The 25,074-nt window shown below is 63.8% G+C and overlaps 1 protein-coding gene across 16 annotated transcripts in view; it reads right to left on the reverse strand.

Annotated features, from left to right (window-relative positions):
- The window catches only part of FBRSL1 (fibrosin like 1), an 84,527-nt gene that overhangs the window by 20,114 nt on the left and 39,339 nt on the right, over positions 1 to 25,074 (reverse strand). For 15 of the 16 annotated variants that reach the window (XR_004521365.2, XR_004521366.2, XM_033836665.2 and 12 more), the window contains one exon: positions 11,555 to 11,584. The exons of the other annotated variant lie outside the window; for it this stretch is intronic. Coding sequence is in view for 13 of the 15 variants with exons in the window: in XM_033836665.2 (XP_033692556.1) it covers positions 11,555 to 11,584 (30 nt within the window). In the remaining 2 variants the exon portion in view is untranslated. The remainder of the gene's footprint in view (positions 1 to 11,554; positions 11,585 to 25,074) is intronic. 16 annotated transcript variants of the gene reach the window in all.

Consider the following 25,074-nt stretch of genomic DNA (forward strand, 5'->3'; position numbering starts at 1 on the left):
ACTACTCCGGAGCCACCTGGCCGCTCCGTGGGCTCAAACCGAGTTCAGATCCAGGGGGAACAACCGCCCCTTGAGAAGGCCGAGTATCTGCCCCACATGGATCCAGGCCCAGGGGGTGGCACCTAACATTCCAGAGCGCGCAGGTGCAACACCAGGACGCCAGCAGCACAACTCCCAATCATGAAACTTGCTGTAAAACAATCCACGGAGGGTAAGGGGGCCGAGGGGCTCCTGGAAGGAGTTTGAGAGCCCACCTCTAAGCTGCTGTGGGGCTAAGGCCACCAGGAGGTCAGCTCTGGCGAGGCATCCTGGGACCCACAGCTTAGAGCCCAGGTTCAGGGCCTGCAGACGCCTGCCCTAAGCTGGGTGATCAGAGGCGGGTCCATTCAGCGGGGAAGCGCGCAGCCATTCAAACGGGACCCTGGGACACAGCTCCAGAGCCTCGGGCACTGGGACAGCGCTCCCTTTTCAAAAGGCGGCAAAACACAGGCAGACACATGCACTCACACAGCCCACAGTTAATCTCCAACCGTAAAAAAGAAATGGCCAACGGTGCCAGCCTCTAGGTGGGGCTTTTAAGTCCTTTTGTTCTGTTTGAATTATTTACCAATTACATATATTCCCCTTACCCCGCCCCCATAAACATCATACCACGAAACCCTGTTTCCTGCCATAAAAACAGCACATATGTGGCACCGTGCTGAATGGCTTCTAACCATGAAATCACTGGGCCCTCACGCCTATCCCTTGAGGACATACTATTGTCATCTCCGTTTTGTTGATGAGGAAACTGAGACAGAGAAGTGAGGTGACATGCTGGAGGCCACGGAGCTGGTATGTGGCAGGGCTGGGATTGGAAACCCGGCAGTCTGACCCTGGGGTCCGTGGGTTTAGCCAAGACGTGCTCTTCCTCTAGGAGAGCAGTAGAGACTGGTCCTGGGACGTGGGATTCTGGCGGGAGAACCCTGACTCCCAGGCTGGGGGGTGGCTGTACCTCAGGGGTGGGTGTCTGCGGGCCCATGTGCCCCCGTGCCCACTGCACCGTGCCCCAGCAGGGTGTGAGCTCTTGCACTTGGCCCAGCTCCAAGGCCTCTGGCAGCGAAGGGGAAAGGTGTTCATGCAGTGGGGTGTCCTGATCTACCCCTCTGGGGTCAGCAGCAAAAGGGCCCTAAGCCCAGAAGTCTGTGAACCTTACACAGCAAAGTGGAATCAAGGTTGGTCAGTTGACCCGGAGATGGGGAGACGATGCCATGGGCACAGCTTAATCTCAGGGTCCTTACTAGTGGGAGGAGAGACGGGAAGACGCTGCCCTCTGGCTGTGAAGATGGAGGAAGGGGCCGGGAACCCAGGCATGTGGGCGCCTCTACAAGCTCAGAAAGGCCGGGAAGGGATTCTCCCTGGAGCTGCAGAGGGGCCGGCCCAGCCCACAGCTTGACTCCCGCGGGGACACTCCTGTGGGACTTCTGGCCTCCAGACTGAGAGATAATAGTGTCGTACTCGGCTGCCGAGTTGGTGACAACCTGTCACCGCAGCCACACTCAGCTACACTCACAGCCAGGACCCCGACCAGGGGACGGAATGCAGAACAAGCCGCCCCATCGGCAGGCCTGAGTCAAGCTCACAGCCTAGTGGGAGAGAAGGGCCACACACAGGGAGACAGGGAATACGAGTGCAGATGGGGTGGACAGACAGTAAAGGGCAATGTGAAAAGCAGTGACGGGCACTGATCTGATGGCAGCTGGGGGAGCCTTCCCATGAGGCGCGTCTGAGCTGAGGCCTGAAACATGAGAAGGACCAGGCTACGCTGAGGGGAGCTCAGGGAAGAGCCTTCTGGGGCGGCCACAGCCAGTGCAAAGGCCTTGAGGCAGGAACAACCTGGCAGGGCCAGCCAGGGAGGTGGGGTGGGGCACGGGGCCTTGAGGGCCATGAGAGAGCTTGGGCATTTGTGTTGAGCAACAGGAAGAGATGTGTGTGGGATCTGAGGAGGAGACGGACGATGAGGTCTTTAAAAAGACCCCTCTGTAGGATCCGCCACAGGGCTGGGTGGGGCGCAGGGAGCTGGGCTAGGAGCTGCAGTGACAAGCAGGCATGGGGATGACAGGGGGCAGGTGGTGGGGCCCCTCCAGAGGTGGGGACAGGGGCTCTCCCACTGGAGATGTCAGCTGGCAGTGGTTACGGAGCTTGGAGCTCTGGGGGCGGTGACCCTGGTGCGCCAGCTCAGGCCACCTCCCCCAGTTGAGCAGCTGAATCCTCGGGGCCCCAAAGGTACACTGCATCATCATGTCTCCTCCGGATGAGCAGCCGGGCTGCACCCAGTCTCTCCCAGCTACCTGGAGACCCCACCCCTGGCAGTAAAAGTTTCCTGGAGCCCGTGGCGGTGGGGAGAGCGGGTGGCACCTGAGGGCTGGGCCAGCGCCGGGAACCAGCGGGAGCTTCTAGCAGCTTCTCCAGCCGCAGCCCGGCCTCGTCTCCCGGTCCAGACCAAGCCCCTGGGTCTGACCATCAGGTCATGGTCAAGGTCTCAGTGTGCCCCCCGGCTCCTCTCCCACCACAGCCTGACCTTGGAGGAGCCTGTCTTCCCGTAATGACGCGGCTTCACTTCAAACATCATTCTTAAGACCACCTTGGGCTCTCATGGTCCTTGAAAAGGCCGCAGTCCTTGCCAGGCTACCTCTGAGCCACGGCACCGCCCTCTGGTTTGGGAGTAAAGTCAGACCTTGGGCAGGACTGGCTTTAATTCTGTTTAGAAAGGAAAGTGGCTGTGATGTGAAAGATTTAATGAGGTTAGAAATCTAGAAGGAAACGGGGCGGGACTAGATTACCAGGAGGGACATCCCTGTGCGACTTCCAGGCCAAACAGAGGTAACCCACTCAGGGCCCGCGCGTGGTGGGCAGGGCCGACAACCAATCTTAGAACCACATCTGTCATCGTTACACAGAGCAAGGGGGAGGTGTCGTCACAGGGGCCATGGAGGGGCTCCACCCACAGCCGGGGGGCACTGGGAGTGCCCACCCCACGGCCAATCAGCCACGTCAGTCGCTGGGCTCCGCTCGGTTGGGCTAAGGCGCTGACAGCTGGCCCGCTCCCTCGTGGCTGCCTCTCTGGGGGGCAAGTGGATGCAGGGGCTGCAGACGAAGGCCTGTGGGCCGTGTGACAAGGACACCTGCCGAGACAGGGTCCCATGCGTGTGAGAAGGCCAGTGTGGCTGGGGGGGTCACTGGGGGGATGGGGGCCAGGCTTCCTGGGCTGGGCTCCCCAGCCTCGGTTCATCCTTGCCGAGCTGCGACTGTGGCCTCACACAGAGCGACCCCGTGGCTGTGGACCGGAGCGCAGACGCTCTGGGCCAGGCTGGCGGGCTCAGCGGAGGGGAGGGCGTGGGAGGCGGGGCGGGGTCCAGAGGGTCCTCGCTAGCTGGGCATGTCCATCATTGGTGTCCAGTGTTGGGAAAGAAGCAAAGGCCAGAAAAATCTACAAATGCTCACTAATGGGCCGACCAAGGGTGAACTCAGACCCCGCTCAACGCTGGCTCGCCCTCCTTCCTGACCAGAAAATGCAAGTTCAGTGCAAAACGGCAGAGGGGTAACTGCAGACTGTGCCGAAGATGTGAGGGTGCGTGCAATTGGGAAGACCCTCTGGAAAGCCTTGGAGGAGGGAGGATCTGATGGGCTGGGGAGAACAGCCGCGTGGATGCTGCGTGAGGCTGAGTGGGGCTTCTAGGGCGCAGGAGGCCCCGGGCCCTCTGCAGCCCTCAGCGCTGCGGCCACGACAACCCTCTGCGGTTTGTGCTGCCCGTGAGGCCGCTGCGAGCAGGCCAGGGCAGCCCGCTGCGGCGGCTGAGTGTGGCCCCCAAAGACATGCACACCCAGAACCTCAGGATGTGACCGTGTTTGGAATTAGGGTCTTTGCAGCTGTGATTCAGGATCTTGGGGTGAGTGCACCCTGGATTGGGGGCCCAAGTCCTATGACTGCATCCTTCTGCACAGAGGAGACACAGACACGGGGGTGCGGGAGGGAGGCCACGTGACCACGGAGGCGGAGATGGGAGCGATTCCACGAGCTAGGGAAGCCTGAGGCCACCAGGGGCAGGAAGCCTCCTCCAGGGGAGCGCGGCCCTGCCCACACCTTGATGCCAGGCTCCCGGTCTCCGGGACGTAGGAGAACAACTTCCTGTGGTTTAAGCTGCCCAGTGTGTGGTACTGGGGTCCACTGAGTGTGCGGTGGGCACCCTGACCAGCCCATCCCTGAGGGGAGTGGGTTCTCAGCCGGTGTCTAATGCAGAAGCCATGAGCTCCAGGTATCAGGAGGGGCGTGTGGGCACTGAGCGCACCCGTGTATGTGCACACGCGAGTGCCCACTGAGTGCACGTGTGTGCGACACTCCGTGGGCGAACACGCGCACGTGTGCGGGTGTGAAGGCGTGCGTGTGTGCGCGTGGGAGCACGCGCGTGCGCGACGCAGGGCAGGGACGTGCGGCGGCTGCCTGTCCCCAGCCGCGTCTGCGTCTGCACGAAGGCCACGGAGGCCTGGCTCTCTTCAGCCAGAGCAACGGCAAAGCCCTTCCTCTCGGGGCGGCGCCTCCGGTCCTGCTGGGGACCCGGGGGCACAGCGCCGTTGTGGCGCTGATCCAGCTCTGCACAGTGGCAGGGCCGGGGTGTGCAGGGACGGGGTGGGGGGTCTCGGCCGCCCTCTAACCCCTGCCCCAGCCACCTGACTGGTCCTCAAGCTCTGACCATTTCTGAAAGCATCTTCTTGTTCTACATGTTTAGCCTCTGCCTGTGCCCTGACCAATCCGTGGTTCCCCCAGGTAAGGACCACCCACCTCGCGAGCCTGCACCAGGCCCCTGGCGCCCCCGCCCAGTGAGGCCCCCTCCGAGGCTAGCAGGGCAGATGTCGTCTGAAGGTGCTACGACCCCTCCAGGCACAGAGGGGTATGGACACCCCAGGGCCAGAGGACAACCTCCCTGTAAGCGCCCAGGCAGCCCGGTGCATCCCTGCGGGAGCCCGGGGAGACCTGGAGGTGGATGCGGGAGCTGCCCGGGGTCCTGCTCAGAGGGTTATCTGGGGCGGAATGAGCTGACGCGTGCAGGGCCCAGGAGGCGCGGGCTACATTTCAGTCATCGGATCGTGGTCCTTGCTGGGACCTATGTGCCGCCCCCGTGCCTGCCTGGGACCCTCAGTGAGCAAACCGCCAAAGGCCCTTCCTCTTCCTCGGGCAGCCCCGTGGGAAGACACGCTCTGGTTGGAGCAGCCCTAGGTCACGGTGCACAGCCCGGAGCCCCTGTGAGGACACCCTGGTGAGGTCACCGGTGTAGGACCCCCTGCACCGGGGAGCACCAGCTCCCTACACCTCTGTCCCCCCAGCACCCGGCCTTGGAGGGGGGCCCGCGGCTGGGAGAGAGGAAGACGGGTGCACCGCCTACAGACTACGGGGAGGTGTTCTCGGGAGCGGGGCCGGGCTGGCACATGGAGGAAACCTCTGTGAGCAGGGACGCTCCGAGGGCAAGCAGGGGCGTCCTGCGGGAACTGGGGGCAGCGGAGGTGGCGTGGGAGGCAAGTACCAGCGGGATGCAGAGGGGAGCTGCCCCGAGACGGGCGGCAGGGACGCACGCCGGGCGCTGCGCGGAGCTGCTGTCGGGCTGTCGTGCCCTTTCCTGGCTGCCACAGGGACCTAAGGGGTGGGTCCAGCGAGCCTCGTGTCAGAGGCGAGAAGGCGGGGGCTCAGAGGAGGCCCTCGTCAGGCATCAGGCGTCAGCGCCTGGACCAGCGTCCGTGCTCACTGCAGACTGAGGGCCCCGAGCAGCGAGGCGGACCCGGGGCCTGGGGGGTGGACGCCCGCCCGGCCATCTCAGCAGCAAGCGCCGACCCCCCAAGCCCCAGCCTCCCCCCCGGGCCACAGGCACCGCCACAACCCCCGTTCACAACGCTTAACTAGAGAAGAGCGAGGCTCGGGGCTGCAGGGCTGCCCTCGGAGGACACCCGGCCCTCCGGCCAGCCACCTGACGGCCCCATGCCCGGCCCTGCCCGTTCCCGCAGCCCAGCGCGGGGAGCACGTCCTGGAGGGCTGGAGGGGCGAGCCTGGCGGGCAGGCCAGACAGACACCCCTCAAGAGAGGGCTGGGTGCTGGCCGGGCTGCTCAGGCAGACGGCAGCCGGCCCGGACCAGCAGGCTGCCTGACGAGCCCCACACAATTTTTCACCCCGTATTTTTCCAATAAAACAACAGTTAGACACCAACCGCAGCCATCTGGCCGCCCGGCTCCGGAGCCTCCTGGCAGCTCAGGCCGCCTTCCCCGCCAGCACTGAGCGCCCAGAGCAGGGCCGGGGTGGGGCGTGGGGAAGCATGTAGGGGTTCTGTGGCGAGGGGAGCGTCTCAGGGGGCGGGGGGCCTGCATCCCGGGCGTGGGCTGCCCCCGGGGCAGGGCCTGGTCCCGCAGAAGGGGAGGCGGCGGAGAGGTTTTCCATCTGTCTGTCTGTCCCTAAGTCTGCGCGTTGCCCTCCGGGGCTGGGCTGGTTGGAGAGGCCTCGCGGGTTTCCGGCTGTCCGTGTCCGGGAGGCACACTGTCCTCAGCATGTCCGCACCTCGAGCCAAGAGGCAGAGCCCGAGGCCGGTGGGCAAGGGGCGGGTGGGCCGGCAGGAGCCCGGGGCCGGGGAGGCAAGCAGGGCAGGAGGGGCAGCTGTAGGCCCTGGAGGTGCAGCTGCTCTCAGACCCTGACCTCAGATGCTGGCGGGCGCGGGGGCGCAAACCGGCCAGGAGACACGGAGCCCTGGTCTTCCCGCCGCCCTGCCCAGGAGGAGGCCTCCTTGGGGCTGCCTGCCCGGCACGCCATCCCCAGCGCCCAGCACGGGTGTGGAGTTAGTGCCCACAGACCCCCGCACGGGGCTCCGCCCTCACTCTCCCGCCCCACCTGCACACCCAGCTGCGTCTCCGCAGCCCGGGGGCCTTCTGACCGCTGCTTCCAGTCTGCTGTGCACCAAGAAGTGTGACAAGTCAAGCTTGTCCCAGCTTCGTTCAGCCTGTTCGCGGCCAGGCTCCAGGGGAGGCCAGGGCACTGCTGTCAGCGGACGGTGTTTTCCTTGCCACCTGTGCTCTCGCGGCCTCGGAAAGGCAGGGCTCTGCCCCGGAGTGCAGCAGAGGGCGGACGCCTCTCTCTGCTCTCCCCGCCGTAGGGGGTGGGGAAGGCGGGGGATGGTAACTTTGGCCGAGGTCCCAGGCAAGTGTCCACCCTGGCCCTCTGACCTGCGCCTGCTTTTGGACGGGCCCAGAGGAAGTTACTCATTGCCCAGAAACCCAGCTCGGGTAAAGGACAGAAGGAACTCCAAAGGTCTCTCCAAACCCACCACCCCAACTCAGACCCAAACAGCCTCGAGTGACCGGGGGTCACTGCCATGGAGGAAACAGAGCGGTCTGGACCGCAGGTGACACCCTCGGTGTCTTCGTGTCCCTGGGGAGCACTGCCAGGGCGAGGCTGTGTGTCAGGGACCTCCCAGGAAGGTGGCTCCCCACCACACTTGGATCAAAAGCTGAATTTCTTGCCATGACTTTTTACAGTGTGGCCTCTCTGAGCTCAGCCACTCTCTCCCTCCCTCCCTCCCTCCTTCTGCTTCGGCCCCACTGGACATTTTACATCAACATCATCCCTGCCTCACCACGCAGGAGGCGATCAGTCAGGTTGTAAGATCAATGATGTGGGAAAGCGGAATGCAGATAAGATGGCTGGTGCTACAGCTGCTTCTGTGGATCAAGAGGTGGCTATGAGGAAGGAAGCCATATGCCAAGAATGGCCAAGCAGAAAGACAGAGAAGCCTGATGACCACAGACAGGCCATGCCAGCCGGGAGGGTCCACATCTGGGCCTTTAGGTGAGAAATGCAAACTCCTTCTCTAGTCCAGTTCCATTACAGCTTCCTCCCTGACACGGGGCCATGTGGTAGACAGTTGGCGTGTGCACCTTGAAAGCCAGGACAGAGGTAGGGAGTTTATCGCGTAGGCAACAGAGGTCTCTGCATCCTTCTGTAAGGGCAGAGATGTGAGCTGGCGAGCAAGGAAACTGTGCCACGCCCAGAGGAGAGCTGGTGAGGGCAGGGTGAGGGCAGCTGCAGCCTCCAGACCTACAGCCCAGGCAGCCACGCAGGGCCTGGCGAGTCACAACAGCCCAGCCAGTGCTGATCACACACATCCCCGTCCCGGCGGCAGAAATACCAAGATTTGTCCATGCTGGCTGGTGAACAGCCCTGGGGCCCTAGCGGGGGCCCCTATCCCAGGGGGCAGCTCTGGGAAGCCCCAAGACCTCCCCACCACCAGGCAGCTCTTGGGCTCCGTCCAGGCCCCCTTCTCCGAGCGGCACCATGGTCCGCTGCATGGAATCTCGGCCTGGCCTCTGGCCTGCATCTCCAGCTGTCTGGAACACACCCTAGTGTCCCAGAAGCCCCATGTGCTCATGGAGAAGGCAGACGTGGGTGACCGGGGAGGAATCCTGTACCTTTCCCTGGCTCATCAGCTGAGAGGCTCTCTGCAGCATGGCCCGGCTCTGCCCACTTCAGGGGGCCCATCGCCCCACAAGTGGCAGGCCCAGTCACCCGGTGCTAGCTCAGAGCTCACCATAGCCCAGCAGAGGCACCCCATCACTCACGGAGCAGGTGGCGACAGTGGGAGGCTTCTCTCTCCCTCCCCCTGCCTGGGCCCCCCTAAGGCCTGCCCGCGACGGAGCCAGGGGTGGTCACATGCCCATATCGCCTGTGCAGCCCACTGGGGGCCCACCGCCATGGCCACGCCGGGCGCCAGTCACCACGGGGAAGACTGGGCTCTGCCCCTCCTCCTGGGGAGCCCTGGCCGCCGAGGCCCGGTGAGAGTGCCACGGGGTCAGCCCTGGCGCAGAACCCCGTCTCTCCCAGCAGAGGCCTCCGCAACTCGGACCCTGGCCTTCCCAAAGACCCTCCGAGTGGGGCTCTTCCCTCACGCTGCACGGGGAGTCGTCAGGAGGAACTGCTGGTTCCAGACCCCACCCCAGACCCGACCAGAGCGAGCTCCCGGGCCACCCCCGGTGACCGCGCCTGCTGTGCCCATCAGCCCTCGGCCAGGCTGAGCTCGGGGCCACGGCCAGGGCGCGGGTGGGCGTGAATGCAGAGGAGGCCAAAGCCACGGCCTCCGGCTAGCCCTCGGTCACAGCCTGCTGGCCTCGGTGCCCGGGGTTGACGGCCCTGGGCAGAAGTTCTCGGCGTGCCTGGTCGGAGCTGCCACGTGGGGCTGTGCCCTGGCTCGGCCCCTTCCAGCGCCTGGTCTCCACTCCAGGGTCCTCGCTCTGGCAGGAGGGGTGGACCAAGGGGTGGAGGGTGAAACATGCCAGACCCAGCGCTGACCAAGGGGCCCCTGGACAGAGCAGTCAGCTGCCTCAGGGTCTCAGAAGCCCCTCCCCACACCCCCTCAAAGCAGCCCGTGGCCTCAGAGAGCGTTTCCTGCAGATCTGCAATTAAAGGAGGTGCTGAAGGTGATGGCCCAGCGCAGCACTTTCCCAGGCGCTGTGATCTAGTACATTAAAGACATCAGGAGTGGGGCTTCCCTGGTGGCGCAGTGGTTAAGAATCCGCCTGCCGAGGCAGGGGACACGGGTTCGAGCCCTGGCCTGGGAAGATCCCACACGCCGCGGAGCAACTAGGCCCGCGAGCCACAACTACGGAGGCCTGTGCTCTAGAGCCCACGAACCACAACTACTGAGCCCGCGAGCCACAACTACTGAAGCCCGTGCGTCTAGAGCCCGTGCTCCGCAGCAAGAGGAGCCACCGCAATGCGAAGCCCGCGCGCCGCGACGAAGACCCAACACAGCCAAACTAAACACATAAACTTATATAAAAAAGACACCAGGAGCGACAGCTCCTGCGGAAACGCGGCACCTGTCCCAGCGCCCACCGGCGGCCCGACACCCTGTCCACTCACAGGACGGCTGAGGGGCAGCACTCGGAACCACAGACACTTCCTAGCTGCCCTGCCCTCTGGCCACCTTCCCCGGATGGTCTAGACCGCAGCAAGGACTCCACACAGAGCTTCTGGGCCCCTCGCCTTGGGCGGCGCACCCCCAGCTCAGCCGCCCACACCTGCTCCTCCTCCATTCGCCGCGCGACTCCTGCCCCCTCCCGGCCCGTGGGATGAACGCTCGCCCAGCCCAGACCCGTGCCCTACCTCATGAGGCTGGGCGTCCGGACCCCAGGCATCCGCTGCAGGCCTGCCCTGACCCTGAGCACCCTGCTAGCCGGCCTGGGTTCTTTCCACACTTGCTCATGTGCTCATAGGCTGCTCTGTGCTTGAGCGTGAAGCCTCACGCTCAAGCACGGGGCTGGCCGTCTGTCCGTCCACAGCTCCTGCCCACGCAGGTCAGGACACACCACAGAGGCAGCAACTGAGGCTCTCACACCGCACAGACCCCTCCGACGGGACCACGTTCCAGTTCACAGAAACTTGCCTAGACGCCAGTTGGTATTCAGCTGCCCTTCCATCTGCCTCACACGAAGAGCCCTCATGCACACTGGCCCCGCTGCCTGGACACTTGTCCTCCTTGGTGCCCAGCGCCACCCCCGGGGGGCCCCACCCCGAGGACGAGGGGCTCCACCACGGCGGCGCGGCCACCTCCTGCCGTCTCACCACCGAAGGCCCTTCAGGTGGGCTGCTAGCTCGTTCACCAAGAACGGCGTGCCCGGCCTGCCCGGGTTCCAGCTGTGTGACCTCAGGCAGGTTCCTTACCCTCTCTGTGCCTCGGTCTCCACTTCTACATCAGATGGCGACAGTCCCTGCCCCACAGGGCTTTGGGGCGGTGAGTGCCAGGCGCCTGCACCCGCTGGGTCTCACGCCTGTGCCTGCTGCTGCTGGGCGCTGCCCCTGAGAGCCAGTCCCGAGTGGCGCGCCCAGCTGCATCCCTGCCCACACAGAGCTCAGCACACAGTAGGTGCTCTGCAAGTAACTGCTGAGCCAAGAGCTCCTCCCCTTCCCCCAGGACACACAGGGCCCTGCAGATGGCCAGGACCAAGGTCTCCTGCACCCCAAGGGCCAAGGCAGGAGCTGCGGAAAGGAACGCAGAAGGATGCCGGCACCTCCGGGAGGCCCCTCGGCTGTCCCTGTGCTAACTCTCTCACTGCATAAATCCCGAGTTAGTAGAAACTTCATTGTTCCTGAAAAGCGGGGGGTAGGAGGGAATTGCGAGGGGCCAGGCGCTGTTGCTATTAGCGGAAGTCTCTGTTTTGGGGTGATATTTACGGCCCCCAGCATGGAAACGCAACAGAGTGTGGCCCCCGCTCTGCCCATGGCTCCCCCATCCCAGCGAACCCTGGACTGAGACAGCTGCTGACAGGCCAGGAGCTGAGGCCCGGTCCTGCAGTCCCAAGGGGCCCGGGCAGTGTCCCAGGTCCCAGCGTGGATGTCTACCGCATCTGGTCCTCAGCCAGGTCAGGGAGGTGACAGTCACCCGCACACCCCACAGGAGAACCACGACCTTTCTGCCTGGTGTCCAGGGCCCTGCCTGCTGGGGTCCAGGTCAGCAGGAGGGGCAGGTGAGGGGGTGGAAGGCTTACCTTGTCATCCCCGTCGCTCTCGCTGTCGCACTGCAGTGGGGGGAAGAGAGAGAGAGAGGTGAGTCAGCGCCCCACAGGCGGGTCAGGTGCTAGGGGCTGAGAAGGTGAGAGTGTGGGAGGGGCCTGGGCTGGGGGGGAGGGCCAGAGGAGGTGGCTCTGGCCGCTCCACGCCCCGACTTGGGGCCTCAGGTCTGGGATGGGGGTGTCCCCAGCCAGCAGGACCAGGGGCCCAGGCACCGGGAGCCGGGAGGGATCTGGGGGCCTAGGCAAGCCCTGGGTGGGGGCTCCATCGAGGACCTGGGCAGGGGGCCGGTTGTGGGGTAGGCGAGGCAGAGGTGAGACAAGGAGTGCACGTGACCGGGCAGATGCAGGCCAGCACCGGCACGCCCCAGCAGGCCCAAGCTACCCGGTAACCCCAGGAAACACGTGGAGCAGCCCCCCGCCCCCTCAGGCTCCCTCCCAGGTGCTGAGCTCTCCAGGCAGCGGGGGTGCCGCGGTGAGATGCGAGGGGCCCCTGGCTGCTTACGAGGCCGAAGGACCAGGGCTCAGGGGAGGGACTCTGGGCACCGCCTGGGCAGGGAGACAGAGAGGCCCAGCCTCGGGTGGCCTGAAGGGGCCGCAGGGAGGGCGGGGGGCAGTGAGGGCTGGGACCCGTGGAAGACGAGCAGTCAGGACAGCCTGTGCTGCAGGTGCTGCCTGGCGGGGTGGGGGCCACCTGCTCCCCCTGCCCTCCCTGCAGGTGCCCCAGCAGAATCCGCTCCACGTTGTAGCGCAGCTGGTTAAGGGAAGATTGTGAAAATCGTGCAAACAAATCCTTGTTTTCCATTTTCAGTGAGCAGAGCTTTAAAAAGAAACCACAGCAATTTTCCCCCTAAAAGAATATAAACCATAAAGAATCTCTTCCCAGCAACTGTAATTGTGACACGTTTATGTCAAGTGAATTACGCTGCTGAAAATAAATCTCCCCGGGCCGCACAGGAGGGTGATGGGCCCCAGGCAGACATGAGGACGTGCTCCACAGAAACCTCCACAGACACGTGCTGTTTCGTGGGGCCCTCCACCAGACCCGTTCTGCGATCGCACACGCCCTCCGCGCCCTGGGGCGAGGGCCGGGCCGGGTCCAATGACAGAGTTCACCGAGTGTGGCGGCCTGCCTCTGCTTTAGCAGGTGGAGAGTGACCCTGGGGACAGGGGGATCTTCCTGAGGCTGACAGCAGCCCCGTGGACCCTCTGGCCCCCAACCTCGCACTGCACCCTGCAGGCTGGCCCAAGACCTCCAGGGCGCGTGTCCCTTCACAAATGGCAGAAGGGACCACGGGCCCAGTCTCCTGGCCGTACAACCACGGTGAGAGGCCAGGTCCACCCCTCATGGCTGGCTGGCTCTAGCAGGGTGGCTGAAACCCAGAGACAGAGCAGGAAGGCGAGAAGGGGAGGTGGGAGATGAGGCTGGAAAGGCGAGTGGCCAGAACGTGCAAAGCTTCACTGCGCAGCGAGCTTGGACTGAGCTTTGTCGTGCGGCCACATGACCGGCACTTCCGGACGCTCTCTGTGCCAGCAGGGAGGGGTGGGGGGACTGGGGGCTCGTGGCCTGTGGGAGCGCGGCCTGGAGGGGGGCTGTGGGGGACAGGAACCCCTCTGATGCTGCAGAATTAGCTGAGCTGCCAGACACCCCCAATCAGGCCTCTTTATGCCTAACTAGCCCTTGAGGTGGAAACTGCAATCCCATCAAACCGTCAGGGGGCCGGGCCTTGGGCGCAGCGCACCTGTCCCTTGGGCAGCCTGGAAGCACCCCTAGGCCTGGCCCTGCTCCACCCCAGGCCCGGTTCCATCCTTTCTGCGCTTTCGGACGGTGCCACTGGTGACAGCTAAATGATCTGACGTCGAGGAGGGGGTGAGGGTGCTTTCCAGCGAGTCGGAGCCTATAATTAACCAAAGAGCTCACCGTTTTCAGGCAGCACAGGCTGCACTGCAAATGAATTCACGTTATTAAGTCCCACTGAATTAACGTTTAACTGCAATACAGTCGGAATTGAATGAGGCAATTAATCAGGACAAAGAGAGAAAAAGAGCCCCATCTGTCTTGTGGGAGCTGCCTGAGTGGGGCGACCTTCACGGGGCTGCGCTGGGCTGGGCGGGTCCTGGAGGGCGTCATCCTGGTGTGGGTGCGGGTCCAGGCGGGGAGTCCACAGAGCAGGGGACAGCCCCTAGGCCCCAAGGGATGTGCTGGGTATGGTGGGAGCCCAAGACATGGGCTCTGGAGCAGACGCCTGCTCTGACGCTGTGCTGCCACCTACGCTGTGCAGCCCTGGGCAAGTACCATGACCTCTCTGTGCCTCAGTTACGCTTCTGTAAAACAGAGCCAACAGCCCACCTACAGGATTGTTGTACAGCTTATATGAGTGAATACATGCAAAGCACTGGGACAGTGCTGGGTGTGTACTCATCATGATACACCGTGTGGTTGTATTTTCACCACCACCGCCACTGCCACCGCCATCACCACCGCCACTGCCACCGCCATCATCACTGTCACCATCACCACCACCATCACCACCATCATCACTCAATATTATTACTGTCTTCCAACTAGGCCAAGAATGAGGGTTTCCCCTTTGGAATGGCTGAAGGCCCAAACCTGAGCGTTTCAGGGAGGCGTCTCTGGGCCCTGGAAGTACCAGCTCTTGCCTGACCCTGATGGCCGCTGACCAGAAAGGCAGCACTGCTTGGCCCAGATGCGAGCCCAGTATCAACTGTACCCTTCCCTGCTCGCCCCCAGCTCCAATCCCGCTCCGGAGGCAGCACGCCCCTCTACTTGCCTACCAGTTCCTCCCAGCCTGGTCGAGCCAGCAAACAATGAACCAGTAGGACTACTCATCCAGGACCAGCCCCTCTGCCCCTCCTTCAGTCAGCCCAGAGGGTTACAGTCCTGAGTGCGCCTCAGCTCACCCAAGGGACCTCAGACCCCGTCAGCTTGAAGCCTGGGCCATGTGACTCTAATGAGTGGCTGGGGAGAGGCACCCCGCTGGGAGCTCAAGACCACCCCGTGTAGGTCAGAGGCAGATGTGAGCTCAGGGTCCCGCATCCCAAAGCCCCAAAGCTCAGCTCTTCCACGTCCCAGGCCACCATGTCACTCACGCTAATAGATGTGACGTGGGGATGCCCAAGGCTTAACCGCGTGTCGCCCACGTTCACAGATGTGATGTGACGAGGGACCCATCCATGGGTGGACATGGCCTTGAGACACAGCATGAGAAGCCATGAGCTGGATGCGGCTTTGTTTGGCCTAACTGGCCTAATTTTCAAAAAAAAATTCGCTGCCGGTTTCCCAGTTGGCACAGTGGTTGAGAGTCCGCCTGCCGATGCATGGGACACGGGTTCGTGCCCCGGTCCGGGACGATCCCACGTGCTATGGAGCGGCTGAGCCCGTGAGCCATGGCCGCTGAGCCTGCGCGTCCGGAGCCTGTGCTCCGCGACGGGAGAGGCCACAACAGTGAGAGGCCCGCGTACCGCAAAAAAAAAAAAAAAAAAAAGAAAAAAAAAATTCGCTGCTAATATTTTAAAATCTGGAGATTTCTCATGAGACCCTGCGTCTTACTGGGAATGCAGAGCCACGTGCCCACATACAGCCCCACCCAGTGCCAGGCAGGGCTCCGCTGGGCCCCCGCCCCGCCTCTCCTGACGTCCAGGGCCTGAGTGCTGGCCCTCGTCGCATGCTGGGGACAGAGCCCCCGGTGGGTCCTGGAGCCCGGGGCTCCCCTGCCTTCACTCTCGGTGATGGTGGCTGCTCGTTTCACCTCTCTGAGCCTCAGTTCTTCGTCCGCCGAGACGGGGGGCCTCCGTGCTGTGGTGGCTTGGGGTTAAATTAGTCAGTGTGGGTGGAGAGCTCAGAGCAGCAGCTGGTTGGCAGTCTGGGCTTCATAAGTGTGAGCCGCTGTCGTCGTCATCTCCACCTTCCTCAGTGTCACCCCCATCATCACCGTCATCTTCATCATCAGCACTGTCACCTTCGCCGTCACCGTGATGTGCCCCGGCCCCTTCCTCCATGTCACCCGACCAGCCCTCGGAGGCACCTGAGCCATCCACGGGCCTGGGCACAGACACTGTCGCCGGACAGTGCCTGCTTCCCTGGGGGCACCTGCACAGCAGGTCTGGAGAGCTTGGCCTCCGTCACCGAGACCCTTCCAGAAACCTGGGCAGCTACCTGCTTGGGGCGAGGGCGGCTCACAGGCCTCCACAAATTGACACGGCTGTTCAGCAGCCGCAGAGACGGGCCTTGTTCTGCTCTCAGAGCAAACGTTAATGACCGCTGCGTCACAGCAGCGCTGAGGAAGGCTGCCTCTCCCACTCCCCAAACAAAGGCATGAAAAATTCCTGGGCAGGGAGCCCTGCTGCTGAGCCTGTGCCCCCAGCAGACGTTCCAGCACCCAGGGCTGGGCCAGTCACCCATGGGGTGGGGGTGTCCCTCCTGATCGCTGCGGAGTCTCCACTGTGCAACGGAGGCACAGGTCGAGGGGCGGCCGGGGGGCTGCTGGAAGGAGGGTGTGAAACCACCCCGGCCCTTCTTCTCACTCAGGCGGCCCCCCCTCCATCCAGGGGTCCAGCAGGCTCAGGGTCAGTGTGGCCTGGCGCTTGGAGGCAGGGGTGGGCCGGCCCCTGCCCAGCAGCAGGCCCTGACTGCAGAGCTGCTGGGGGCCAAGGAGGGCCGGCCCCTCCCCCCGGCCTGGGCCGGGCTCCCAGTGGGCACCGTCACCTGCAAAGGCCGGAGCAGCTGCAAACTGAAAAAGTAGGCAGGATCCGCGGTCTGTGCGTGAGTGGAAGGTGACAGGACGTTCTGTTCAGGCCACCTGAGCGTGACAGCGAGGAAGGTCTGAGCTGCTGGGCAGCCGGTGCTGACCCCTGCCCTGGGTCGTAGCCACGTGGCCGGAGGTGTGCCAGGGGACGCCCGGGGAAGCCCCGGTGGCACAGTCCTTGGCGTGGGCAGCGCTCGCTGGGCATGTTCTCGTGGGTCATGTGTGCCTTTTGCACGCCTGAGCGCCAGGACACGGGAGTCGTGCTCCGAGGCATCTCTCACGTGAGCACCTGGCACCCTGTCCAGGGCTGCTCTACCCTAGCGTGTCCCGCCAGATGTCCCACTAGTGTGTGGCACCTGAACAGTCAGGCGACCTGCCGTGGGGCCACGCGGGCCCAGGAGCGGTGGCTGTGTGGACGGTCCGTGCCTGCGCTCGGGGTGCCCGCCCTTGGCCCGCACATCAGCTCCAGCTTATTAAACACTCTGCTTTTTGGAGCCGCTTTGGAAGAACTGGGGGAGAAGAGAGGGGCGTCACTGTCTGGGGAGCAGAGGGACCCCAGCCCGGGCGGAAGTGTCACCTTCGCTTCTGCTGCAAACGCCCTATGAGGATGTAGAACACATGCCAGTTGAGCGACTCAGCGAAAATACAGAGCCAGGCGAGGCGCTGTGAGCCCCGCTGGGCCGCGGGCAGCCTGGGAAGAGGCGGCGCTGTTCGGTTACGCTCTGCAGTGGGAAGGCCACTTCTCATCCTTGTATGCGCACCTCCAACATGTAAAGGAGCACCGCGGCTGAGGGTTTCAGCCAGGCACCCCCTCCCTGTCAGAAGTAGACCCTGGGGGCCCTCGGGGGCGGGGGTGCCAGGAGGGCAGTGCTGGGGCCTCTGCTGTCTCATCTGCGGAATGGGGTGCCCATGGGGTTGTCGGGTGGCCGGCTCTGCAGTGCCGGGAGTTGGGCTCACGGCTGGGGAAGGCTGGTACCACCCTCCTTTCAAGGGCGGCCGCAGCCACCAGTGCTCACCGTGGCATAAGCCCACTTCACAGATGAGAAAGCAGAGGCTCAAAGGTTAAAGGGATTTATTTGCGGCCACATGGCCACTGAGCAGGGGCTGTGAGCTGGGTCCGGGCCCCAAATGGCCCTGTGCCACTGTCCACCTGCCCTAGAACCCCAGGCAAGCCCTGGGACCCCAGGGCTGGCAGGAGTGGGGGCAGAAGAGAGGCAGAGGCCCAGAAAACCACAGGGCACGGGGCTGATGCTGTGTTTGCTCACTGGGCTTGCTTCCACACACTTCACTAGGCCCCGCCACAGATCTACCTGCTTATGGACGGGGAAACTGAGGCAGAGCGGTTGGGAGTCCTCCTAGGGCATGGCTGGAGGGTGGGTGAGCAGGGCTCCGGAACCCACAGTCTTAACCTGGCCCATATAGTCAGGGCCCCACGCCAGCGACTCCCTCGTGGTGGCCAAGACTGGACTGAGGTCCCAGTATTGTCCCTCAAAGAGCCCCTGGCCCCCTCGGCCCAGGAAGTCACAGTCGGCCCTGATTAACTAGGCATGATGCCTGGATGGTGGATCCTGAAAATCCCATTCTTGTCTACTCAGCTAAGTCACTTTTTCTGAGTGTTTAGGCTTTAAAGCAAAACAAAGCACTAATTACTCAATTAACGAGCAATTAAGTTACTGCATCCTAACAGCCTGAGCCTGGACTGCCTCTGTGAGCAGAGAGAAGGTGGGGAGACCACCGAGCAGGGATGCGCTGTGGGGACGCCATCCGTCATGGGGTGCAGAGGGGACAGAGGGGCCCGAGTCCGCCTGGGCCAGGTGCTCAGCCCACACGGCCCACCTGCCTGCCCCAGGCCCCTCCGGGCCAGGAGGACTGAGCCCCGCAGCCCGTTCCCCTTTCCCCGCTTCTGCCTGAGCGCCTGTGCCTCGCCGGCCGGGAGCCGGAGCCAGAGGTGGCAGTGGGTGGAGCTCTGGGGGCCACAGCGCCGCCAAGCCTGGCTGAGAAGAGATGGCCCTGCAGCCTGGCCGAGGGCTTCGCGGGGCCTGAGAGCCAGCGGGGTTGGGGGGCTGGGGCCCCTCCTGCACTTTCAGACGCGGCTGAGAGCTGCCTCTGAGGGAAGCCTCCGGGGACACGGTGCGGGTCTTGCTGGCAGCCCGGCTTCATCCCAGGCCCCAAGTCTGAGCTGTCGCTGTGGACGCCGCGGCTTCCGAGCGGCCAGCGTGTGGTCTGTCTTCAGTGGGGAGAGTCTGGGGTGGAGCCGGTGCCCAGTGAGAGGGGAGGCGGGCACAGCAAAAGCCGCCCCTCCCAACCCGCCAACCTCAGGAGGACCTGGAACAGAATTCCAGGCCTTCCCACGCCTGGCCTGTGCAACTTGGCCTGCTGCCCCGCCCCCCATTCCCCTGCCAGGCTGGCCTTCCCCACCCTTTCCTGAGCTGGGCTTGGGTGCAGTTCTCCACAGCTGCCTATGCAGTCCTGACCTCGCCCTGCAGCCATCTTCAGTTAGTTGCTCATTTGTTTATCATCAGCCTCCTTCCAGTGAAACCCAAGTTCCCTGAGAACAAAGATCTCATTCTGGGACTTCCCTGGTGGTCCAGTAGTTAAGACACCCCGCTCCCAATGCAGGGGGTACGGGTTCAATCCCTGGTCGGGGAAATAAGATCTCACATGCCACGCGGCAAGGCCAAAAAAAAAAAAAAGTACAAAGATCTCATTCCTGCAGTCTAGCGCGGGCAGGGAATGAGTGACTGACTGAATGACTCGGGGGGTACACACAGATCCCGGACAGCAGGGGCAGGGAACGAATGAATGAATGACTCGTGGGGTACACACAGACCCCGGACAGCAGGGGGTAGGGAGTGAATGAATGAATGACTCGTGGGGTACACACAGACCCCAGAGAGCAAGGGCAGGGAGTGAACCAATGAATGACTCGTGGGGTACACACAGACCCCGGACAGCAGGGGGTAGGGAGGGAATGAATGAATGACTCGGGGGGTACACACAGACCCCAGACAGCACGGGCAGGGAGTGAACCAATGAATGACTCGGGGGGTACACACAGACCCCGGACAGCAGGGGCAGGGAACGAATGAATGAATGACTCGTGGGGTACACACAGACCCCAGACAGCACGGGCAGGGAATGAACGAGTGAGCATTTGGATGACTTAGGCCCTGACAACAGGCCGCTCCCACCCTCCTCCTCCCCTCACGGGTCTCGAGGGTCGGTATCCAGAGGGCGCTTTGGGTGTCACACAGAGTGGGGCTCTGCCTGTGCTGGGGGCCGTACCCACAGCATTGCCTAGCGCCTCACATAATTCTGGAATGTTCACAAAGCTGACAGCCTGCTCAGTATCACCAGAGCCTTGACCCTGTTACGAAAAACACAAAGTTACTTTTCATTTTCTCCCGGTGCAGCTCCCACAGATACCAAGGAGAACTGGGGCATCTCCTTGTGGGTAACTTTTCCAAGAGCGATGAGGACGCACTGCAAGCGCCCCATGGCCTCTGCTCTGCGCATCCGCGCCAGGACTCAGGCCTGGCACTCACATCACGAACGAGTCATTTTCCCCCAGCAACTTCTCTTCCCATCAGTTTCACCAAGGGCCGAACTCTCTGCTTTCTAATTCTGTGCTGGGGTTATGTGGTCCCACCGTGAGGGGCGATGCAGGATGCGGGGACAGGGGGCGCGGAGGGCAGCCCCGTCCTTCCGGGGAGCCCTCCCTGAGCCCTCCGCGCAGGCTCCGCCAGCCGATTAGCAAATCTGCTGCCCCCAGACGGGCCAGACGTGTCTACCCCTGCAGCCCCCATCCTCCGCTCTATGCCTCATCTGTCCCCACCAGCAGCTCCTGGCAACACAGCAGCAGCCGCATCACCGCTGAGAGCCAAGAGTGACATCCGCCTCATTCCCGGGGCACACGTGACGTCCCCAAATCTCCACAGGCCTCCCGGGCCACCAGCTCCCCTGACATCCCCCCGCCACTGGCCGGCCACACTGCGACTGCAATTACACCTGCACGTACACACGTGTACTCACGTTGTGTACACGCACACACCTGTACACGTACCTGCACACATGCCCAAGCACACACACACTGACACACAAACGCTCACGTGATGGCTAGGGTCCCACGCACTCCGTTCCCCTTAGGAGCGCCAATGCCACAGGTACCCGGAGAGGCCGGGCCCCTCCTCCGAGCCTCTCCTCGGATGGCACCCTTGCACCCCGAGCCTCAGGGCACCCTCCACATCCTCTCCCCTTCCTGCTTCATCCGCTCCGTGCAATTTTGCTGACACGACACTCCTCTGACTTGCTTCCCCTCTTTCCCATCTGCCCCCCCCTCCATGGCCTCCACGAGAGCGGGGATTTCTGGGTTCTCTTCAATCCTCTGACCTTGGGGCCTGGAGTGGTACCTGGCCCACAGCGAGGGCGCCACAAATACTTGGGGACGGCCAGCAGTCACCGCTTTAGGACCCACTTCCCGCCCGAGCTGCGGGGGAGCAGGCGGGGCCTCGCTGCAGCCTTCGGCTCGCCTCAGGGGCCTCGCTGGGGCCTGCTGGGTCCATCCTTCCTCCACGCCTAGGACGCTGGGTCACACCAAACGTGCTCTCCCTTTCTCATCAGCGGCTCTCCCCGCAGCCCTCACTGGGCTGGAATAATGAACGATCCCATGTCAGGAATGAATAAAAGATGGCCCCTGCCGCCCGCCGCTGACCTTTTCGGAGTCGACTGTATTAACATATTCTCCTGTTGTCAGACTCAGAGCACTAACTGCCTTATGAATCATTTATCAACACAAAAAGTCTTAACCAGAACGGTGTTAACATTAATTCCTAACCTTCTGGGTCCCGGCAGCCCCGCCTGTTCCACATAATTGAATTTCACTCCCAGCGGCCTGCCTGTCACCCACCCACTCCCCAGAATGACCGTCCCTCCAGCCGTGGCTCCTGGCACATGTGGCCGTGGCCTTGAGGGGTTCCCTAGAGCATCGGCGTCCAGGCTCTAGGGACAGGACCAGACTGGACGAGAGTCCTTGGCTCGTGCGAGGGGGGCGGGGCCTCCAGGGGCCCGAATTGCTCAGGGTCTGCTGGCACCCCAGGCTGGGCCAGGAGGGGCGGGCGCCCGCCGCATCTCGCCTCTGCAGCCGCCCCGCAGGCCGAGGGGGCGGGACGGGTGGGGCCGGGGGTAGAAGCTGCCGCCTGTCCAGAGGGGCGGGGGAGGAACCTGGGGAGGGGGCTGTGGTGGCCCCCACGAGCCCTCCCAGAGCCCACTGCAGAGTGACCACGCTGCCCAGAGCTGGGCCTCACCGCCCCCCCGCCCCCCCACCGAAGGCTGTGCTCTGGAGAGGTCCGCAGCCAAGCGCCCCTGAACGCCCGCCCTCAGAAACGCTCATGGTGAGCACTGCTGCCCTAAGCAACTAAGTCAGGGCAACTGGTTACTTAGCAACCATGACAAACACACGAGTGAGAAGCAGCTCGCTGGCCTGGCGAGGGGCGTCCGGAGGCGGCAGGGCCACACCGCAGCAGGCCATGTTCTCGGTCGCCCTCCCATCGAGGGCAGAGGCCCATCCCCTCCCCTCGGACCTGGGCTGGCGTGGCTGAGCCGACCAACGGAAAGTGGCACACGTGCCACCAGGCCAGCCCCAGGGCTGCCTTGGCCCCCTGAGAGCCCCGAGCCGCCCCACTATCCCACAGGGAGAGCCCCGTGGAGGGCCTCGAGCTGCCATGGAGAGGGTGGGTCTGCGCCCACCCAGGAGCCAGGAGTGTGGGTGAGGCCACCTGCAGCCTGCCGCCCAGCTATGGGGGCAGAACGCCCAGAGCTGAGTGCACAAAGCAGTGGGATACGACGAGACAGCTCTGGGGGCCAGTGGTTTCTAGAATGTCCCAGAGCCTTCCACATGGAGAGCAGGGGAGGGGAGGGACCCCGTACGGAGGCCAGGGGCTCGGCATCGGGATGGAGGTGCCTGCAGGGCAGGGGCTGGTACGGTGTCCGGGGTAGCTTCTCCTGGCAGTGCCTGCTAAGTGCCCAAGGGGGGCCCAGATCCAAGGCCCCCTGAAGGCCTGACCCCGCAAGGCCAGCTGCGGGTGTTCTCCCGTCAGCGGCTCCATAACGCTGGGCGGGCTGGTGCGTGCGTCTCAGCTCCTGCCTCTGCAGCGGGCTGATGCCTCTTCGTGGGTCTGCTGCGGTTTGAAATAAAATAATGGGGGGTGGGGGGAGCCTTTTAAAGATGGTTGCAAAATGCCACGGAGACTTGAGGTTTTCTCACGAATGAATGCTCTCTTGCCACTAAATCCGACCCTTGCTCAGACAACAGCACAAGATACACAAGGGTGACACACCCGTGTCAAACCCGAGGCCCGGACAACCCAGCCTGAAGCTTCAGGCCCCCAGCGAGCAGAGGGCCTCCCAGCCTCCAGTCCGGCTTGCTGACCACTCCCCAGAGCTCCCATGGAGCCACCCACCCAGAGGAGTGCCAACGCCTGATGTGTTTGGGCAGCTGGGACGAGCCTTGCTGAAGCCATGGGCTGGCGGGCCCCTCCCTTCCTCCTTTCGGGCCCCTGGCGCACCTGCACCCCAGCTTGGGTGCCCTTGGCCCGACTTCCCTGCTGGCTCTTCCTGGGACGCTGCCCCTAACCGCTGGCACAGTTGCCCCCAGATGCCCTCCGCAGCAGCCAGCACTCTCTGGAAGCACCTGCCGCTGATGTACCTGCTTTCTCCCACCATCTCCCCACCAGGGAAGGGACCCCAAGACTCGCTATCCTGTGCCCCCAGGGCGTGCGGCGCAGAGGCCACAGGCCTCAGTGGTGCCCTCGGCAGACACGTGGAGTGTGACAGCGACCCGCCGCACGCAGAGAGTAACAGCAGGCGCCTGGCAGGCTCGCGGGTTCTCCCCGCAGCCCTGTGGGGCGGGTCCCGGGGCTTCACTGTCTTACAGATGAGAAGACTGGGGCACCGGGTGGCACCCAGCCCGGCGGCTTCACCCCCTCTCCCGACCTGAGACCCTGCTAGGCCCTGCCCAGCGGGCCGCTCAACCCCTAAGGCTTCGCAGGACCTCGACTGGCAGTGCAGCCTCCAGGCGGGCAGGGGCTAGCGGCCTCTGGCTCTGCCATCCCTGATCGACACCTGGGGGCCACACTTGGCCTTCCCGGAGGTGGCTCCAGCGTGTTCCTGACAGAGCAGAGCCAGGAGCCAGAATATTCAACCGGAGGGCCAAGCCGTCCTGCCGGGTCACGCGCCCCGAGGCCAAGGGCTCCCAGAGGCAGGGGGCCGCCCAGGTCTGTGCCACCCCAACCGGACTGTGACCCGTGGGGGCTCGCAGACGGCCTCCCCGCAGCACACGCTGGGGCGCTGCTCCTTGAGAGGACGAGCAGCACACAGCGGTGGGGCGGAGGGAGCGACGCAGGCTCGGGGCCAAGAGGTTGGGCCAGGGACCCCCGGGGAGCACGGGACGCCTCCTTCTCCCACCCCAGCGTCTGGCCGGACAGAGGGTGGCCGCAGGAGGTTTCCTGGCCGGGAGGCCGGGTCCCCAGGACCCCGGAGGGGCCCAGACGCTGGAGCCCTCAGGGGGAGGGCATGCTGCCCTGGCCTGCCTGCTGCACACCCCGCGCCCTGGCAGGCTGACCTCTGTGCGGGGCAGCAGAGTCAGGGGCCAAGGACCCGGCTGCCTGCAGAGGATGGCCACAGACAGAGGGGCCCAGAGTGCGCCCACGGGAAGCCCCGGCAGGCAGACCTGTCAGATGCGCACGGCTCCACTCGGGGCCGCTCGTGCCGGGAAAATCCCGAGCCCTTGACCGCTCCTCCGTCTACACCAGCACCCCCTGTAAAGCTAGCACCCACCCCCCATTCCAGCACCCCGTGCCTGCGCCACCTACGCCTACAGCACCGTGCGGGTCACCTGCTTCTCTTATTTATCACTCTGTCCCTGCTCTATCTGGGGCCTAGACCGCTCTTAGGAAGAACCTGCTGCCCCCGGCCTAGAGAGGCCCCCCACCCAGTGCCCGCTCCCAGGAAGCTGAGCAGAGGTCCTGAGGGCCATTCCCTTCCTGGTGCCACACCCACCGACCCAGGTCAGCGACAAAGAACGGTCCGGCTGTCCTGGGCGCTCTCCCCTCCTGGCCCTGGCTCCCAAGGCGAACACATCACGGTCTGCTTCCCTGGGAATAACAACCACGGATGTACCCACATGCCTCGTTCAGAACCCCTCACAACTGGCCGATGAGGCGGTGCTGACCCCCCTGCCCCAAGCCAGGCCAGGAGAGGTGCCGGATGACAGGGGCAGCGGGACACAGGCTCTCCATCAACCCACAGGGAAGGACTTCCGTGTCCTCTGCCTGGTCGAATGTGGGGCACAGCTGCACCCCAGGACCCTGAGAGGTGGGCCAAGTGAAGGACAGACGATGGAAGAATGGACGAACAGACGGATGGATGTATGGGCAGACGATGCCTCCTGACAGAAGGCTGGCTGGGCACGGGCTGGGGTTGCATCACAGGTGAGGACACTGCCCACCGCACACCCGCCGTCCCTGGCGACCCCTTCCCAGCGGGCGGCTGAGGACTGTCCTGTGCTCGGAGGTGGGACGAGGATGCAGTTCCCGGCTCCAGGGAAAGCCTGACAGGCTTTTATTGCTTTTGTACAAATTACGGCTGCTCGGAAGTGGCCCGAGAAGCAGGGTAACGGATGTTGTAAACCCGCCTCATAAAGACGGAGCCTGCCGCGGGCTGCGAGGGGGCAGC

This window comes from Tursiops truncatus, chromosome 13 (assembly GCF_011762595.2).
Source record: "Tursiops truncatus isolate mTurTru1 chromosome 13, mTurTru1.mat.Y, whole genome shotgun sequence".
NCBI classification, from domain to species: Eukaryota; Metazoa; Chordata; class Mammalia; order Artiodactyla; family Delphinidae; genus Tursiops; species Tursiops truncatus.